We start from the raw sequence: 21,253 nt of genomic DNA on the forward strand, positions 1-21,253 counted from the left end.
ACAAACAAGACAGACTCCGACACGGTGTGGATAGTGGTTATGGGTCAGGGGTCAGGGGAGCTTGAAATAGGTGAAGGGGATAAAGTGGTATAAATTTCAAATTATAAAATAAGTTAGTCACAGGGATGGAAGTACAGCCTAGGGAATGTAGCTCATAATGTGACGTCTTTGATGACAGATGGTAACTACACTTACGGTAAGCATTCAGTAATATATATAATTGAATCACTAAGTTCATCTGAAACCAATATAATTGCATATGAACTATATTTCGGTAAAAAAACATTTACAAAACAAAATTGAATATTGTTGTATAAAACAGAGAAATACAGAAAGTTCTAATAAAAATAATAAGCACCCACATTTCATCACCTAGAAACAACCGCTCTATTCGTTCCCTGTTGCTGCTCCAACAAATACGTAGTGGCCTAAAACAACACAAATTGGAGTCCTTGAGGTGAAAGCTATTTTCATAATATATTATTTTTCTTTTGTCCCACATTGTTATTTGCACTTAAAGTTCACAGACAAAACTAATCAGAACAATGATTACCTATGAGATACAGACATTAACTAGATGGTAGCAAGTGGGAAACTTTTGGACTGGTCGAAATGTTATCTTTATGGGGTGTCGTTTATAGGAGGGTATGTAGCTCTAAAACTTCGTGAAGTTATACATTTAATATCTGCACACTTCACTGTAAAGGAATTCCACCTCATTAAAAGAATATGGAGAAAAATTAAAAACACAAATTTGTGTCTTACAGTCCTGCAGGTCAGAGGTGCACGGTCGGTCTCACTGGGCGGCAAGCGGGGCTGGGCTCCCCCGGGGCCTCTGGAGGGGAACGTCCCCCGCCTCTGCCGGCCCGGGCCGCCTGCACGCCCCGGGTCCTGGGGTCCGGGCGTCCTGCGCCGTCTGCAGGCCAGCCGCGCGGCCGCCCCCGGTCCCGCCCTCGCCCGACTCTCTGCCTCCTCCTCCGCCCTTAGAGGCGCCTCGACCCCACCGGGCCCACCCGGTGGGAAGGGTGCCCCCTCCATGGGGCGCTGGCCGGGACCCCCGGGCCCTCTCCTCCGCCTGGCACCCGGCCTGGTCTGCGGAACCGGACAGAGCGCGGGCTCCGACGGCCCAGGGCCCGTCCCGGGGGTGACAGTGGCCCCCCGAAGCGCCCGAGGAGGCCCAGGGCCGCGGAAGGAAGCCGCTGCGGGTCCCGGGCAGCGCGTGGGGACGGGCCCGGGCCGGACGCCCACCTCTGGCCCCGGGGAGAGGCGCGCATCCGGCGGGCACCTGCCGGCCGGCCCGGAGGAGGCCCAGCTGGGCCCGCCCGCCGCCCGTGCGCCGCGGTCTCCCCGCCCCGGCCCCGCCGGGCCCCCTCCTGCCGCTCGCGACCCCCGCGTTCTCTCTGCCGCGCCCGGTCCCTCCGCACAGATCGGAACCGCATTCGGGCCTCCTGGGCCCTCCTGCCACTGCAGCAGCGGGTTATGGACCCAGGTCCGTCCTTAAACTTCAATGAGCGTCCAGCCTTGTTATTTTAGGAAGATAGGCCATTGAATTAAGGATCCTGAGAAGGGGAGGTTCTCCTGAATTGTCCAGTGTCATCGAAGCTGTCCCTGCACATGACGGCGATGAGCTCGGACTGGGGAGGGGACGGCAGCCCCTGAGGAGGACTTAACAGGGACAGTGTTACTGTGCGGCCGGCCCAGAGTGATCATGCCATGCATAGTTGTTGACTGACTGACTGATGGACTAATGAACAGGAAACTGAGTCTTTATAACGCAGAAATCCATTTGCTTGTTCACTAATCAATATTACAAAGGATTCCTTTACTGCAAAAAAAGAGGAGCTATGAAAACAAACAATAAAGAAAATAAAGTTTTAAGCAATATTATCCAGTTCTGTACAAGAGAATGTATACATATATACACACACATATATATGAATATGTATATACATATTCATTGCTTATAACAAAAAAGCATAGAAGAAAATAATCTCCCAATGTTCGTGGTGATAACTTGATGGAAATAATTTCTATATTTCTATTTTTATTTATGCTTTTCTGTATTTATAAAATTGCCTGCAATTAGCATGTACTACCTTTTCAATTGGAATAAAACTCAAATTATTTCAAAATTTTAAAAAACAGGCGCTATTAGAAAATTTAAGCTAACATGAAATTTGCAGGGATATGGAAGCTTACAGGCTCAGAAGTAAAGCTGAAGAAACAGGTCTCAGGAAGGTGAGAGACAAAGGCAGTTCTGGGAGCCTAAGTAGCCGGAACTGACGCACAGGCTCCTCAGATTGTCTCGACTGGAATGAATCAGCTCCAGCCAATGTTCTAACCTTGTGTCCCTCACTCAAGGGTCAGAGTCCTGGGAGAGACTCCAGCTGGCCCTGCTCAGAAAACATGCCTGCTCCTTGGCCGGAAGAAAGAGGAAAACAAGCAATGACCCCTAGACGGCCGGCCTGAGCAACTTAGAAGATGATTGTGTCATTCGCAAAGGTGGGGAGATCTGAGGAGGAGCAGGTTCAGTGTGAAAATCAAGAACTCTCTCTTAGCCGTGTTGATTGTGAGCTGCATCTGAGTCATCCAGACACAACGGGTGAATAGGTACTGAGCCTGGAGCCCAGAAGAGAAATTCAGGGTCCAAGGAGAAGGCCAACGAAACACAAATGTGGGAATCGTTGGCTTATCGATGCTGCTTAAACCAGGGACTTGAAGGGCACACCTTTGGAGACAAATTGCATAGAAAGAAGAAAAGCGCTGAGGGCTAAGAGCGTAGAGCAGGCTAGTAGCTCTTGCAGAGGATAAAGACTCACAAAATTAGACAAGGGAACAGCCTGAAAGCTAGCCAAGAAGCTAGGGGTGAATCAGGAGAATGCGGCATCCTCCAATCTGGAAAGGGAACTATTTTGGGAAGGAACGAGTGCAAACCATTCCAAGGGCTGCGGAGAGGTAAAAAATCACGGCCTTGGTAACAGCCAATTCCCAATGGCTGGACCAAAGACCACAGAGAGCGGCCCGATGAGCACACGGGAGGTAAGTTCGCTTTCAGAGGGCGGAGTGCCAAGTGGGTGTGTTGTTCTGAGATTCATCTGTGTTGTCACAAGATGCAATAGTTTATCATTTCTCTATCATATTTCATTGTGTGAATATCTCATTTATACATCTTACTATTGATGGGTATTTGGATTGTTTCCAGTTTGAGACTTGTACTAATAGCACTTGCACTAATTTTGATAAACAAAAGGACACGTATTTGGGGTATAAACCCAGGAGTTAAATCTCTGGATCCTACGATTTATGTAGGTTTAGCTGGCAGTTTTCAAAAGAAGTTAGACCAGTTTATACTCACATCAACAGTGTATGAGAATTCAAGTTGCCCAAAGATCTCAGCACATTTGGACCTGTCAGTTTCTGTACATATAGGTGCTCCAGTTAACGTGCAGTTGTGTCTCACTGTGGTTTTGGTCTGGATTTCCCTGGTGACCCTTGAGTTTGGGCACGTTTTTACATTATGCTTCTCGGCCATTTGGGACCCTCTCTTGAGAAGTGCTTGACTCTTTGGTCCATCTTTCTATTTGCTCCTTTTTTTTTTTTCATTGATCCTTAGAAGTTCTGTAGATATTCTGTATACAAGTCCTTGTATGGATATAAATTATTTCCCCAGCCTGTGACTTATCTTTTCATTCCTTAAAGATGTTTCTTTAACAGTAGAAAAGCTTGAAGTGAAATGTGGTCTAATTTATCCGTCCTTTCCTGAATGGGAAGTGTCTTCTGTGTCCTGTTGAGGAAATCTGTGCCTGTACCTAGGTTAAAATATTCCATCTTGCTCCCTGGAAGCTTTGCTGTTTTAGTTTTTACATTTACATCTGTAATCCAAGGCCAGGATGGACTTTGTTCCCGATATGGATACCTAATTAACCCAGCACCATTTATTCAAGAGTTTACCCTTTTCTTACTACACCACAGTTACTCATTTATCATTTATTAGTCTAGTCAGCATATATGTGTGGGTCTCTCGACTTTGTTCTATTGATCTACTTGGGTATCTTTACCATTTATCACACTTCTTACTTACTGTAGCTTAACACTGGCAACGAATTCAGTAACATAATTCTTCTGGATTATCTTGATTGTAGTTGGCCCTTTGTTATTCCATATAAATTTAGTAGTCAGCTTGTCAATTTGTATTTTAAAGTTGCTGGTACTTATATTGGACTACACTGAATCTGTAGATTAATTCAGGGAAAACTAACATATTTAAAAAATATTGAATCTTCCCATTCATAAATTTATTTTTTAGATATTTATATTTATTTTATATTTTATATTTTATGTGTATGTATACACACACACACACACACACACACACACACACACACACACACACATATATATATATATTTACAATCGTGTCCTTAGTTAAAGACAGTTTTAGGTCTTCCTTTCCAATCCTCTTAATCTTTATTTCCATGTCTATTGCTTTTCCCAAGAACAATGTTGAATACAGTGGACATCCTTGTCTGTTGTCCTGATTTCATGGGGAAGGCTTTCAGTATTTCATATGATTCAGGATTTAATATGATGTTTGCTGTAAGCTCTTTATAGATATCTTTTATGACAATAAAGAAGTTTTCTTTCAATCCTAGTTTGCCAGCAATTTTTATCATGAATGGGTTTTTAAGCTTTGTGTTTTCTTTTTATTGAGATCATTTCTATTATATGGTGAAGTAAATTAATTGGTCTGCAAATCTAGATATAAACCTTGATCTTAAAATAAATCCTAGTTGGTCATGTTATGCTATCCTTTGTATACATCTCTAGATACATATTTTTTTTTATATTTTTAAAAATATTTTTATTTGTAAATAGCATTTTATTATATATATTTATACTTGCATACATATTTTAAGATGTGAATAAACAAATCTGGGTGCAGAAAGTAGGAGACAATGGAGAGGAAGGAACAGGGAATATAGGATAGAAATGGAAAGATGTCCAGGGTGAGCTGAGACGGTGAGATGGGTGTGGCTCAGGGCACTTCCTTCACTGTACGAGGAGAGAAGGCAGAGTGTGTATTTTTGCAAGCTGGCGAATATGCTGGCGGGCAGATGACATAGTTCTTGTGTCATTGCCTCGTGATACGTGAGGTCGTCAATCAAAAATGAGGAGCAGACTTGGTGCAGGGAATGTTGAAGAGAGAAGCTGGTAGGTGAAAGGTGAGATTCATAGAGAATCAGAACAGGAATTTCTAAGTATCTGATGGAGACTTGTGGTTATAAAGTGAATTCAATCAGCATAGTTTTGTGTTTTTCTCCTTAGATTACATGAAGTAAATGTTTGTTTTTGTTGCTGTTTTAAAGAGTATATGTGTGTTTAACAGGACTGGAGTTTAATTGGGAGAGGCATCCTTATCCTTACTATGACAAAGTTTGGTGAACTGCAAGGTACATTTTTAGGAAGTACATTCAAGAAGTAGGTTCTTGGGAGAATGTTAAGGAAATGACACATATGTAAGGGCACAGTTTAATTAAGACAGCTAATATTTTTAAGGATTTATTACTTTTGAAGTGCTATGCTAACATGTCACATGCATTGCATTATCTCACATATCTTCAAATACTAGTTCTTATCAGACAGAAACAAATATTTTCTCTTTTCTAAAGGTGAGTAACTAAAGATGAGAGGTTTGATTCCTTGACAAAACCATAAAACCAGAAATGATGGCACATCTGGATTCCACATCTCACCCCACACATTCTCTAAGGCCTTCAGTGTTAACATATTTATTTTGATGTAACTTATATGTGCATCATTACTTTTCAAGCTCATCTGAGCTTGTGTCCTGCTTTTCCTTCTATACAGGCAGCGAGATGTTGTTATTCCCCTTGGCCTCTTTATTGGCTGTGTTGTTCTCTGAGGTAACCATCTCCAGGGATTCTGAAGAAGATTTTAATGGCCAAATTTCCCCCAAAGGAGCTTTGTAAATAACATCTTCCGAGCCAGTACAGATGAGCTGACAGATCGCAAAATAGCACTGAAAGCTCTGTGCAGAGGACGGTCAAGACTAGAGGAGAATCAGCTCTGCCTCAGCACGTCAGGAAAGTCACCTCAACCTGTTATGTGTGATTTAAAAAAAAGAATCACTCACGATCTTGTTCATTGTGTGAATTTTGCACGTTTGCTCATTTTATTTGAGACTGTAGCTTATGGTTTGAATCAGGCAAGTACATGCATTACATTGTCTGAGGCCTTCACAACCCCCTACAGTCAAAATTACGTCCTTCTGCTCATCTGGCACGGGACCCTGCCCTTTTCCTTCACAGTCCATCTCACCTTCCGTATCACATTTTATAGCTCCCTATTTTGGTAAATATTTACTTATCTTTTAGAGACAATTAGCTTTAAAAAGAAGGAAACGATGCTGTTGGTTTCCTCTTTGAGCCTCAGCACCTCAAAGAAGTAAACAAACATACAATAAATATTTGTAAAATGTCCATTGAAAAAACAACTATTAATTATGGACCAAGCTGATATGCCAGGGGTTGTTGACGGATACAGAGAGGTACACAGCACAAGTTCCTCAAATGGCTTTGTCAAATGAGGAATTCAGGCAAAAAATATTAACGCTTATGATACAATACAAATGATGCAACCATCTAGAGCTAGGTTTGTGGAGCGTTCTGCAGTAGAGAAGTGGCTGAGTGCTGCGGAAATGCAGGTAAGAGAACAGAGAGGGCAACATCTAACTCATTTTTGGCAAGAAGAGGTCAAGAAAGACTAAAGCAAAGGGAAGATGAGCTCAGACCCAGAGTCTTAATGTCTCCTGACATGTACATAAAGGTTTCTTCTAGCGAAAAAGGAAGATTTAATGAACATTTATTATAACTATTACATGGTAGTTCCCTCAAAGCCATTCTATCTACTGCCAAAAAGATATGCATAAACTCTAAATTATCCTTGTTTGTGAATTTTAGATATATGGATGTTTAACCCAGATACACTTTACACAAGATACACAAGAATGAATGAGGTCATGTATGTGTGTTTTGGTGAGGGCATTTAAGGTGTGTTGTTTTCCTTGGGACTTTATAAGGCTACTTATGAGACAGAGAAAAAATGCACTTTATAAGTTTCAAGTCTTCTTGCTCCACTGCTGGGTTTTTCTGAAGTTGAAAACCTCTGGAATTTGACAACATATCCTAGAGAGAGAATGCGGAGAAATAAGCACTCATATCACTGGTGGGAATTCAAAATGTACACCCTCTATGGAGATGAATTTGGCTATATACAGCAAAAATCACATACGCTTTCTTTTAAACAGCCTTTATCTTAGGAAACCCATTTCTAGGAATCTACTTCAAAGTAGTTCCAGCCAGAATATAGAGAAACAAATGCATAAAGTTTGTCACTGTTAAACTACCAGTAATAGCAAGACTAGAAACAGCCTGAACGCCCATCAGTGAAGACCAAGTTGAGGAAGCACGTGTCAACCGCAAAGTGCCTCACTACGCAGTTGAGGAAGGGGATGAGGAATATGTCCATTTGCTGTGACGTCTGCCCTCCGGAATATACTGGCCAGAGGACTCACACCCACCTACAGACCCTTCACCATCCCTATCAAAATCCCAGGTGGCTCCTTTGCAAAAATCGACAAGCTGATCTTAAAATTCATACAGAAATTCAAAGGATTTGAAATCCAAGAAATTCAAGGAGCTTGCAAGAAATTCAAGGAGCTTGCCAAAACAGTCTTGGAAAAGAAGAACAAAGTGAGGGGCCTCACAGTTTGCAAACTAAAAACTTACTGCAAAGCTATAGTAATCAAGACGGTGTGGTGCTGGCATAAGGATGGACAGGGAACAGAATTGGGAGTCTAAGAGTAACTCCCACAGTTTAGTCAATTTACTTTTGACCAAGGTGCCAGGACAATGCAATGGACAATACGTCTTTTCAACAAATGGCGTTGGATGACTATATATTCAAATGCAAAAGAATGAAGTTTGATCCCTGCCTCACACTGTGCACAACATGAACTCAAAAAGGATAACAAACCTCATGTAAAAGCTAAAAATCTTTTAAGAAAAATAGGAGTAGCTCTTTGTGGCCCTGGATTAGGTAATGATTCTTGGATATTACACCAAAACACAATTAATAAAATTTTAAAAAAACCACACAACACACTCACACACACACAATGTATATATATAGGACAATTAAAATGTAAAAATCTTTGTCCTCCAAAGGTACCATTAAGAAAATGAAAAGACAACCCACAGAATGGGTGAAATTATTTCTAAATCATATATTTGATAAGGGACTTGCATTTGGAATATATAAAGGATGCTTACAACTCAATAATAAGAGAAACAAAGCCAATTTTAAAATGGACAAAATGTCTAGATATTTTTCCAAAGAAGATAAACAAATGGCTAATAAGCACATGAAATGCTAATCAAAGTCACAATGATATTCTACTTCATACCAATTAGAATGGCTAATATTTAAAAAGTGAAAAATAGCAAGTGTTGACAAGGGTGCAGAGGAATTGGAACCAGTATGCATTACTGGTGAGAATGTAAAATGATGCAGCCACTGTGGAAAACAGTCTGTCTGCTCCTCAAACAGTTAAAGATAGAATTTGCATACAATCCAGCAATTCCACTCCTAAGTATATGCTAAAATTATTGAAAGCAGGGACTCAGATATTTGTCTACCAATGTTGACAGTAGCATTATTCGCAATAATCAAAAAGTGTAAACAACCCCACAATGTACATCAACAGATGAATGAATAAGCAAAATACGGCATATGCATACAGTGGAATCTTATTCAGCCTAAAAGGGAATGAAGTTCTGATACATGAATGAAACCTTGAAAACATTTTGCTACATGAAATAAGCCAGATACAAAAGGACAAATGTTGTGTGATTCCACTTACATGGGGTGCCTAGAATGGAAAAATCCATAAAGTCTGAAAACGGGATGGGGAGAGGGGGAATAGGGAGTTATTATTTAATGGGTGCAGAGTTTCTGTTTGGGATGAAGAATAAGTTCTGGAAATGGATAGAGATGAGGGTTGCACAACATTGTGAATGTATTTAATGCCACTGAATTGCACACTTGAAGTGGTTTAAATGGTAAAGTGGAATGTCGTTAGTGGAATATTCTTTTTTGTCATTAGTCCTGAATATAAACTGAAAGTATCACTTTGAATTTCTGACGCATTCATCTTATATTACATTTGTGTGTGCACATACACATTATGCCTAGACCATATATCTCCATCTACTTCTGTATCCCTAGTCCACTGAAAAGACCTAGTAACAATGACAACCCAGTTGCAACGAACACGTCTGTCACTCAAGTGGTCTGGGGGGTTGGGGGGAAAATGTGCAAGGTAGCCAGGAAGATCTTCTCATATCAGAAAGTCATAAAGCTATCAGGACCTACTACGATCATGCCAAAATAACAAGTCACCCAGCGGGACTCTGTCCCTATGCCTACTGGCCAAAGAGTGGACATGGTGAACTTGAAATCCACAGGCGTGACGACCTCAAACCCATGAATTCATGATGATTTTTAAAAAATCTAATTGATCTCCTTGGGAAGATTATAGGAAACCAACAAATCGTTTTGGAAAGCGACAAATAAAAAAAGACTTAGCACTGGTTTCGCTCTGTCTATGACCTGTAATTCAAAGTAAAAAACAAATAATTGATGAAAGCCAATTTCTCTTTATAAAAGTCCTTAGGCTAAACTGTAAAGGAGAATGAGAGAAATCAAATATTATAACCCCTAAGGCATTTTGGGGACCTAGGCGTTCAGATGCGTAATGGCTGATATCACCATGAATATACAGACGTGTGCACGGTATAGCTCCTGACTGAAGCACACCGCACCGTCTATAAAGCAGTCTTGCCCCACAAAAGTCAAACCTGAATCTGAGCAAGACTTGACACTGAACCACCTATTTTCACAAAACAGAGAGTTGTAGAACATGTAGACATGATAGGAATGCAGTGCCTGAAATGCAGACTGTGCAAATGCTATGACAAAAATGATTTGCTTTCTTCAACAAAAATATACTAGGCATAAAAGAAGAGTTAGGGAAGGTATAAAATAAAAAAGATTTTGAAGGCACATAAACCAAGGACAGGGTATAGACCTTACTTTGAAACCATGTACAGGACCCAAATATTCTACAGGTTTTTTTTTAAGGAACATATATAGAACAATTAGGAAAATGTGAACATTTGACAAAAACTACTGGTCTAGATAATTTAATTTATATAGATTAGAAGCGAACTCATCTGTGGTAGTTCCTTTCCTAATCAGACAACGTGTATTTTTTCCTGTTTTATTCAAATATATTTGACATATAACACTGTGCAAATTGAAGGTGTACAACACGTGAATTTGATATATTTATATATTGTAATACAATTGCCACTATAACAATAATTAGCACCTCTATCATGTTACATCATGACCCTTTGTTTTTTAGTGATTGGAATCATTAAGTTCTAGCCTCTTAGTAAGTTTGATGCTTATAATAGTGTTGTCTATGTTCACTTTACCGTGCACTAGATCTCTACGGCTTATTTACTTCTCAATGTATGGAGACAATATATATTAGATATATCAGGGTTGCCTAGAATGAAATATTTTGTCATATTTATTAGACCTTTTAAATATAAAAATATAAATTAAAAATAAAATGATTTACCATCCTAGCATTTAGATAACTGCTTATTATATTTTCAGAAAAAAATGTATGTATATACTGGCATATGTGTGTAATGTGCTTATTTTCCTTTTGTGGTTGTGTGGGTATATCCTTTTTAATATGTCCTTTTTATGTACTCTAAGTATCTCTATACTATAATGCATAGAAGAGTATAAATATTACTTTGTCTTCATAATATAATATCTTAGAAATCCTTTTATATCGTAATGTAGTTCTGCCTCATTTAAAAAATTTTCTATATGATATATAGCATGAATTTACCATAATTTATTCACATGCTCCCCTATTAATGGTCATGCAAATTGTTTTTTATTTTATATGATATAATGAGTATCTTTATAAGATGGTATAGTTTAGGTATAGTTTTTCAAGTTTGTCTTTAGTAAAAGTTCCTAGTAATGAAATTACAGCGTCGAAAACCATGTGTTTTTTAAAAAGATTTTCAAGTTGTCCTCAAAGAAGCTTTCCCCAAATCATCTTCCATCCAGAGCATATGGGAGTGCCCAGTTCTCCATGTCCTCACCAGTGCCGGCTCCCATCAGCCTTGATGGAAGTGTTCCCACTCTGATCTGTTAATGGGTAGCAGTCATGCACACTTTTCTAGCTTGTAAATTCCCTTCCTCTAAATGTATAGCAGGGAAAATTTAGATTGTTGTCTCAGCTTGGTTTCAGTATTATCCAAGCCATTAACCTTCCTTTTACCTCACTGTGTCATTCATGGTGTTGCATTTCTACTAAACACACACACACACACACACACACACACACACACACACACACACCCCACCCCCAACTGCATCGAGCTTTTATAAACTGTTGAAATCTGATCTTCGCAAACCTTGGATTTTCCGTGTTGCTATGGCAAATTAATTAGTAGAAATACTGTAAGTTTGGCTTTCTTTTTTATGAATTTCACACTAGATACACTCTAGAAAATTACTGCAGAGTCACAGGAGGAGAAATATGATAGGCCACGGCTCCAAAGTAAGGTTCTAAAATTCAAAGTTGTGCTTAACGAATGGGACAGTGTCCACTCGCCTTCTCTGTGCCGGTTCCTCAGGAATTCTCTTCCCACGGGGCTAATGGCTTTCCAAAGCTGTAAAAGCCTGCTGTGTGCACTCCCTGTTCGTAGTCTGAAAAACACAGATTAATTCTTCTATCTTTTCAGTGCACAGAACATTGGATCTTAAAAACCCTTCTATGGAGATCCCCGGCTAAAGATTGGAAATGTCCCACCATCGAATGAGACTAGGAGGGAGGCATACACCTTGAATCCTGAGACTGAATCAAAAGGCACTGAAATAATTATCCGATTTCCCGGCAGGATTCTGTTACAAGCTTTGGGTGCTTTCTGTCTCACGAGTTCAATAGACCCTCCTGCGCACAGCATGTATGTCAACCGCATGTGGGTCTAGAAACAATCTGCCTCCACAGTTTCCTACATGTGGTTCTTAAGCAAATATTTGACCTCTTCACACCATAGTCTTTGTTTCCCCCTGCTCAGTGGCCTTTTATAACTTTATTGAGGTATATTTATACCTCATAAAATTCACCCATTTTCAGTGTAAAATTTAATTATCTTTAGTAATCTTTACTAAGTGATGCAACCATCACCTTAAGTCAGTCTTAGAACATTTTCAACCTCCAGTAAGAGCCCCTGTGCCCATTTGCAGTTAATCATTCCCACCCCAAACCTTGGGCAACTACTAATCTGCTTTCTGTATCTAGAGATTTGCCTTTTATGGCAATTTCATATAAATGGGATTGTAAAATTCAATCTGTCATGTCTGGCTTCTTGCACACAGCATAATGCTTATGGGGTTTGTCCATGTTGTCGCGAGTGCTAGTAGTTGTGTTTTTTTAATGCTAAATAGTATTCCATTGTTTTTAAGATCTGCACAAGAGGCCATCAGATCTGAAGTGCTGAAGGAGAAAGATGATCTTTATCAGCCAAACCTGGCTACATGATTAAATACATTTATGTTCACACTGGGCAACGGCAGTGTGCTACCCCTTGCCTGGGCTTATTTCTCTGATTAATAATCCCCTGCGTGGTTGAACGTGATTTTAATATGCCACGACTGGCACCTTTATTGGTCTTTCTTTGAATAAAAATAGCCCAATTCCCAATAAAAATGTTCATTTGGGGTAAATTTAATAAAACTATTGTCCCCTGTTAGAGTTAAGTGGGGTAATTGAAGAGGAGTCCCCTGGTCTGTCACCAGATTCATGACCTCCTTCTGCCTCCATGGGGAGCTGAACGCCGTCAGTGCAGCTCTGTATGTGACCCCAGGTGGTTTCCACTGGCATCTAGTTGTGTTTGCGGTAACGCCGTCTTCTTCTCCTTTATGTACCCAGGCCTCCCCCCATCTCACCCCCGGCCCTTTGTCTCCTGGCCCCAAAGACCTTGCTTACACTCCAGGAGCCAGCATCGTTTCTGTTATATTAGCTCAGAGCCTCCTGAGGCACCATGAGTTTCAGGCGTGATTATGTATTATTTAGCACTTACTGGAAGACCTAGAAACACCATAAATGTAATTCAAAATGGTGCAGCTGGGAGGCTTGTGAACCAAATAGCCCAGGTCAGGCCCCTTTTCTGATGACCATTAAGCCCGTGGCAGGAAAGACGGGCCAGTCATTGCACGGAGGCAAAGCATATCACTTCCTAAAAGACAGTAGCAAAGGTGTGTTTGTTCTCGGTTTCTTACAAAGCACTTCCTGTGTTTCCACCCCAGTTCCCTCCAGGGGCTTAGTTTCAGACATCTTCTGCATGAATCAGTCTTCAATGGTAAACACGATCTATCTATTGAGCAGGTAAGCACAAGGGACTGTCAGTCTTCATTAGAGTGTCCCCACCTCAGATGATGCAGCACTGAATTTCTTTTTGTGGGCAAGGCCCTTCCTCCTTTAGCACAATGATCATTATAAAGAAGAAAATGTACTAAGTACAGTTCGCTCGTCATTGATATTCTGCATTTATTTCCTAAGCAAAGAATTTGTCACTAGGAATTGATTTGCATCCTTGGGCACTGCTTGCAGGCACTTAATTCTTTGATTCAAATAAAACTTTAAAATGTGATCTCCGTGACATTATGTCAAGAGAAACATGTCAAAAACAGTATTGGGAGAGGCAGCGTTATTGTGCCTAGAGATCATGTCTGTGCTTTGTGGGCAACAAAACAAACCATGGCGGTAGGAATCCATTTTTACAGACTTTGCAAACAGCAGAGGCCGGTTCTGCTCTTCTGGGTCTCATTGCCTCTCACCATCCTGCCACCCAAAGCTCCTTCAAGTGTGAAGCCCACGTCTGATGGCATGTCCTGCTTAAAGCTCTGCAGGGTCTCCTGACTCCCACCGACCTGCCGGTCAGCCGCTCCCGCGTCCACCCTGTGCCTTCCTCTCTGGGCTCAAGCTGCTCCACTACGACTGTTGTTTCAGCAACATGCTGTTTTTCTCTCTCAAATCTTACTTTTGGGCCTGGAGGACCCTTCATCTCTGCCATTTATTAGGTGTTTGACCTCGAACAAATTACTTAAACCTCACTGGGCCCTGCTTTCCTCATTTGTAAAATAGGAGCGTAAGTGCAGCCTCTACTAACTTGTGGAGGGCTCAGAGCCCCCCCCTGAAGAAATCCCTCATGCTCAGTGGAAACATCAGTGACATTAGCATTATTTTGTAGTTATTAGTGTCACCACCCTTCAGAATTTAACCCGGCTGTCATCTCTGCTAAGCAGCAGCCCCTTACCTCACCGTCCCAAAGACGGAATTACCTCCTTGTACTATGTACTTACTTCTTTATTGCCCTTTTCATATCTTTTTCTTATTAATGTGGTCCATGATGTGTTACAATGTTGCTGGGCAATGAAGTTGTCAGCATGGAAAAATGGGTGTGAGAATGGTGCAGAGAGACCTGGTAATTCATGTTTATGGACCTCCTGCAGTAGTGTGGTTAGGATATGATCATTAATGATATGTGAATAAATAGGGTTTTCTTTTTTTCTGGGCTTTATAGCAGTTAATAAGTGCTCACTATATGTCAGTCATGACGTTAAATATTATACTTATGTCACATTCATTCTTCTCTCTGATCAAATGTGGTCACATATCCTGAGAAGACTGTCACTATGCATGTGGAAACTGCGGGACCAGGGCCAGAGAGCTGGGGACACCCGACCTCTGTAGCTCAAGAGCAATGTGCTTGGATGGATAAGGCATTATGTGCCTCTGGGGCTGTTAAGTGTGTGAGTGTATTTAATACTCTTTCTTTCTGATTCTATTGCAGGTACTCCTTTCAGGACGAGGAGGACATGTTCATGGTGGTAGACCTGCTCCTGGGCGGGGACCTGCGCTACCACCTGCAGCAGAACGTCCGCTTCCAGGAGGACACCGTGAGGATCTTCCTCTGTGAGCTGGCCATGGCCCTGGACTACCTGCAGGGCCAGCGCATCGTCCACAGGTTAGTCAGGCCCCAGGGGACATCCTTGGACGGAGCGCTCCGGAGAGAATCCTCCACCTGCCGCGTTCAACGCGTCTTTTTTGAACATGACACGTAATCCTCCTTCAAATCTGCCAGCAGTCCCTTGAGGTAGGTTTATTGTCCCCATTTGGCAGGTTAAGAAAAGGAAAAAGAAAACTAGCACATTGAGCTTAATTTGCCCAAAGTTGCAGTTACTGAACGAGACCAAACTCTATGAATGTTGGCACCACTTATAACTAAGCCCTGACAAAGAGGAGAAAGGGAACTTAAAAAAAAAAAAAAACAAAAAGGAGAAAGGACATACAGGAACTTAAATATTAAATGAATCAATTAAAATACAAATGGAAGACATACAGACATACATGGAGGGAATGAAGTAGAACGGGAAGGGACGAAAATTTTCTGGGGAGAACATGTGCGTCCTGCCACCTGCCTGCCGCCCGCCCTGTTCTGAGTCCCTGTGTGTGCGCTGCAAGCAGAGGTCCACAAAGAGAGTGGGTCTCCTTCACTTGGGGCATTTGTATTAAAAACAACAAATAAATAACCCAAGTAGCCGTAAAACCAAGCAGACAATAGAGAGAAAATGATAGTACTTTATATTTGTAAAGAAATTGGAAGTTTTAATGATGATTTTCATTTGGTGATATCTCAATTGTAACTTGTAATAGTGATCAGAGCAGGTATAGTTTGACCAGTATTTCGTATGAGAAAATTGTGATTTGGAGAAAAATATCATCCACGTTGCTTATAAGAATTTTAAACCTAATAACCATCAAAACAGCTACTATTCACTGACAACTTTTGCCAGACCAGACACTCCTGGGTACTTTCACGATCATCTTACTAAATTCTCAGAACTCAGGGAAGACTTCACACGGGAGCCGAGCATCCTAATCACGCACACGTGGAAACTGCGGCTCAAAGATTTGCCGGCGACAAATAGTTGACGAATGGCGTGGCCGGGATTTGAATCCGGGCTTCTCTGATCCCAAAGGGGGCTCTTCCATGCCAACTTTCATTAGGTGCACACATGAAAGACACGCCTTAGCTAAGTAGACGTCATTAAATGGAAATCAACATGTGAGACTGCAACTGTTGTCATCTCCAATCTCTGAAGAATTTGCTGCCTTTTTAAGTACGATTATGTTTCATTTAGTAAAAATTTGGACGGGTAATCTACTTGTGCACTACCAGCTGATATGTCCCTAGAATTCACCTGGATTAGTACAGAGGCTGTGGGTGAAAATGTGGCGTCATGATTTATAGATTCTCCATGCAGGCCCCGTGGCCCAGTCCTTTCCCATGTGTGGGGCTTCGGCTTGGTGCACTTACGTAGGTATGATTTAATTTCCTGTCTATGGAAGAGCCTGTTTGTATTGGAAATGTGCTCTTCAGGCAACAGATACATGGAAAACAGACCAGTTAATCACGTGGGACCTTGGAAGTGTATGTACACATGTGGTGTTTTGTCAGTAACTGGGGATCCTCTTTATAAGCAGTCTTTCTTGCACACTGGCTTTCTGGTCCCCCCCAGTTCTCTGAGGAGAAACTCTTTCTGTTTGTAGTCTGGGGCAGGCCTCCCAGCACCCCCTGCTGGGTCCCCTTCCGCCACAGTGCCAGCCCACCGCCTGCGGTGGCTCCCAGAAAGGGGACAGGCCCGCGAGAAGCCAGCATGGCCTGAGGGCACCTTCTGGCTTCCTTCTTTCCCAGTCCAGGTTCCGGGCCTTCTTTCTCTGGCTTCATTGTCTCTGTCATCACAAGTCGAGATGCTCTGAGCATTTCTGCCATGTGCTTAGAACTATGTTCCAAAAGGAACTCAGAGAAAAATACAACAGATTTATTTACCCTCCCGGAGCAAATACCAAATACTGTAGTTCTGTGCTTCACTCATTCTTTACTGTCCTCCGCATCCCTTCGCCACTTACGTAAGAAACCAAGGGTCAGCCTTGTGCTTCTCACCCTTTACACACCCTGTGCCAGGCTTCAGAAGGGCCTCTTCACCCCGCAGGTGCCTCCTCACCATGGCACATGAATGGAAGGTGAGGACAGCAACATTCTGAACACTGTTCAAATGAGGTGACATCCGCCTGGGGTCAAACACAATTCAGGAGTGATTCTGTTCTCGTAAGGCCCTACCCACAGCGCCGTCTTATATGTTACAGGCCACTGGAGCATCTTGTACCTCTCCTAAGGACTCGTGACCTTTTTGGTGTGTAATTATTTAATCAATGTCTGTCTGTTCTACTGAGTTAGACCTGAGCTAGGACCATGTGCCTTTTGCTTTTCATTGTAATAACCAGTGCAGCAAAAATATGAAGGAATGAACACTGCCTGAACAAAGGGCTGATTGACTAGAAGCCCAAGTTTACAAATAACAAAAACAAAATTAAAATATAGGGTAGTAAAGCCAAAAATTTCAGAACCACCTTGACCTTCATGTTGGGCGATTCTATAAGTTATCATCCAAACCAAGGTAACTCCTGAGACTGGAAAGAGTCACTATTAATAATTATGCTAAAGTACAACACAGAGAAGAGAAGTAGTGACTCTATAGCATCTCACCATGCTGATGGACAGGGACTGTAATAGGGTATGGGGGTGCTTGGTGATGGGGGGAGTCTAGTAACCACAATGTTGCTCATGTAATTGTAGATGAATGATACCAAAAAAAATTGGGAACCTAACTTTAAAAAAATAATAATAATTATGCTAGAACAGTGGGAAAAAAACAAATGTTTCAGGAAAATCAGGACATCTATCAACATCATGAAGGCCTTTCAATACAGTCGTCACCAAATAGCTGTTGTAATTTGAAAGAGCTTTAATAATGAGGCCTTTCTACTTCTTGAGTACCAGCTATCAATTTGAAATATCAATTTGAAGTGGTGCTGAACAGCTTAAAAAACATGTATATGGTAAAAATGCAGTGTCCCTCTGTCTGAGGCACTCAGAGAATGATCATGGTGGCCCTGAGTCTGGGGATCAGGGGCAGAGTTAAAAGCGTGAGAGAAACACGGAAGACGCAGCAGCCTCTGAGGACTGTGATTCTCTTTTTAAAATCTTTCTTCAAAAGAATCAGCAAAATGTGTGCTGGATTGGACTGGATCTGACAGCAAAGCAAACATCTTCCAGCTTCCTAGAAGATTGCTTCGTAAGACACAGCCCCAGTTTCAAGACATTAAAGCGTGAAATAAAAAAAGGATCAACAGAGTACAGGCGATCCTCCAGGCAGGGAAAGACCATTTGAATAAAACTGCAGATATAACATACGTGACATCCTAAGTCCAGACTGAAAGCAACATTTTGCCTTTGGACATGGCAGAAGGTTCAGAACTGTCCCCTGCACTCAGCCGTCATGTGTGGGGCCGGAGCGGTGGGCAGGCTCCCCTTTGGGAAGGCGTCCTGAGCACCAGGTGTTCTGTGAAACACTTGTGAATTATTTTGCTCCATCTGCGCGGACCTCCAGGAGGTTGATGGTGTTATTGTTCCCGTTTGCAGCCGATGAAACTCTTGTTCAGGAAGATTGAGTACCTTGCCCAGGGCACATGGCGAACGAGTAGGTGAGGCATTGCTTGAAGGAGATTCGGAGCTCTTAGCCTCTGTCTACACCGCTGATGCTCAGCACGTCGTAGCCCTGGGGAGGGTGTGGTACCAGGGGAGGCGTGGCCACCTGCCTTCAGGGACCCGCAGACTGGCTGCACCAGTGAACAGGATGCGTCCGGAACCACCAGATGAGAGAACAGCCTAAACTGGAAACTACATTGGGTGGGAAAGGCGGAAGAACTTCAGACAAGAAGCTGGTTTGGGGAACAAAGTCCCTTAAGAGCTTAGAGGGTCTGAAGGATTTTAATAACCACAGCGGAAAGGAGAGAGCGTGGCCCACGCGAGAAGGGCACTCTGAGCGCAAGCACTGTGCCTCCCCGGGGCAACACAGGATGGGCTCGCTTTTCAGTTTTTGGTTTGCACTGACTTTCCTGCCAGCAATGTCTAGCTGAGTTATTTTTGTAAACATTGTAAATCCTGTTTGTGCCATAAATTCCCAAAGAGACATAAATGGAGCTTTGTTTTATGTTGTTGGTGGACTTTTTTAATCCACAGACTTGAATGTTTTTGTACTTTGACAAATATGTACTATTTAGCTAATTGTCCTCAATTTTAGAAACTCTCTTTTCTATAGTTGGGAAAGACACAGGGTTTCACAATAACTATTAATTTTTACTTGTACAGTTAGACAGTTTTCTTATTAGTCAAGAAGTCAAACAATTTTCTATGAGCATGACTGAAAGTAAGCATTAGTTCCCAAATTATGGCCAGTTCCTAGTGCAGCATTCCCCTTATATTAAATCAGCAAATGGTGATTTTAAAATATGGACACAGTGACTATTTGCTTTTATTAAAAAACATAAGAAAACTGAAATTCATTCAGTCCTTCCTGTGGAGATAGTGCTACTTGATTTGCTGATTCTCAGAGTAAATAGTATGAATGAAAAGTAATTGTTACAGTCCAAAAACAAATTTGTATTCCCTCCCTTGTCAGATTACAAATTAAAGCTATTGAGATGAATTGCAGGGGACAGTGAAATAGTCATTTTGGATCAAAACACCATTCGAGTGGATATTTGACTCTCAGAATCTTCCCGGTCTAGTGAAGTTGTAACTCACTACCTTCTAATTCCTAGAAGAATGAGATAAAAATCTAATTAGGCAATTTGTGTAAATAATTGCAGTACAACAGGGAGAGTCGCAAAAGTTTCATCTCTGATTAACAGGTATGTTCAAGTAGGAATAAAAGAAAATTTTTTATTTTCAAAGAAAAAGGCCGGATGATATTTTTGTCCATCACCTTTGTCTTCTTTGGTGTTAATCCTAGGAACCTGTACCTGACGCCCAGGTTATCCAAGAGCTTCTGTAGATACTCAGGGAGCTTATTTTCACACATCCCCTCCTGGCCTGCGATTGCTCCTTGTGAGCGTTTTCTGTGATTCTTCTAGAAACCAGCATCTTGATGGTGCAGAAAAATCTGAGGGACAATGCTTGTATCATGCAGATTCATTCAGAACTGTTCCTTGAGCGCCTCTTTGCCGGACATTGTCCTCAGGGCTGGTGTCCAGGGATGAAGGGACTGACGACTTCCCTGTCATCTGGGGTTGGGGATAGTACAACATGAACAGGGCCAAGGAAATGCGTCAGCACTCAAATGAGAAAGGTGTTTATATTCTGTGGCAGGTACTACAGAGAAAATAAGCAGTTATGTGGGTGTCCTGAGATATACACACATCACTCACACCCAGTTGTATCCTCTTAATGGTTATGATCATACTTCTAATTGGAGCCCTTAAATCACAATATTCTTTACAAAATCCTGCCTTTCCCTCCCTAAATTTAAGCCATTATGGGTGGTGACTGCATCTCATTCATGCTCTGATCCCCAGCATATAATCTAGTCTAGAGTGGCTGCTGAATAAATCAGTCCCCTGAGCAAATGAATGAGTTTGGTATGTACGTGTGATCCTTGGGCATGTGATCCTTGGGCGTGTGATCCTTGTACGTGTGATCCTTGGGTGTGTGATCCTTGGGCGTGTGATCCTTGTACGTGTGATCCTTGGGCATGTGATCCTTGGGCATGTGATCCTTGTACGTGTGATCCTTGTACTTGTGATCCTTGGGCATGTGATCCTTGGGTGTGTGATCCTTGTACGTGTGATCCTTGGGCGTGTGATCCTTGGGCATGTGATCCTTGGGCGTGTGATCCTTGTCGTGTGATTCTTGAGCGTGTGATCTTTGGGTGTGTGATCCTTGTACGTGTGATCCTTGGGCGTGTGATCCTTGTACGTGTGATCCTTGTACTTGTGATCCTTGGGCATGTGATCCTTGGGCGTGTGATCCTTGTACGTGTGATCCTTGGGCGTGTGATCCTTGGGCGTGTGATCCTTGTACGTGTGATCCTTGGGCGTGTGATCCTTGGGCATGTGATCCTTGGGCGTGTGATCCTTGTACGTGTGATTCTTGAGCGTGTGATCTTTGGG

At 41.9% G+C, this 21,253-nt stretch overlaps 1 protein-coding gene across 2 annotated transcripts in view; it reads left to right on the forward strand.

Moving 5' to 3' along the window:
* The window catches only part of STK32A (serine/threonine kinase 32A), a 109,111-nt gene that overhangs the window by 38,408 nt on the left and 49,450 nt on the right, over window positions 1-21,253 (forward strand). For both annotated transcript variants that reach the window (XM_073221955.1, XM_073221956.1), the window contains exon 5: window positions 15,033-15,206. In XM_073221955.1, coding sequence (XP_073078056.1) covers window positions 15,033-15,206 — 174 coding nt within the window. The remainder of the gene's footprint in view (window positions 1-15,032; window positions 15,207-21,253) is intronic.

Source organism: Manis javanica, chromosome 14 (assembly GCF_040802235.1).
Source record: "Manis javanica isolate MJ-LG chromosome 14, MJ_LKY, whole genome shotgun sequence".
Classification (NCBI taxonomy): domain Eukaryota; kingdom Metazoa; phylum Chordata; class Mammalia; order Pholidota; family Manidae; genus Manis; species Manis javanica.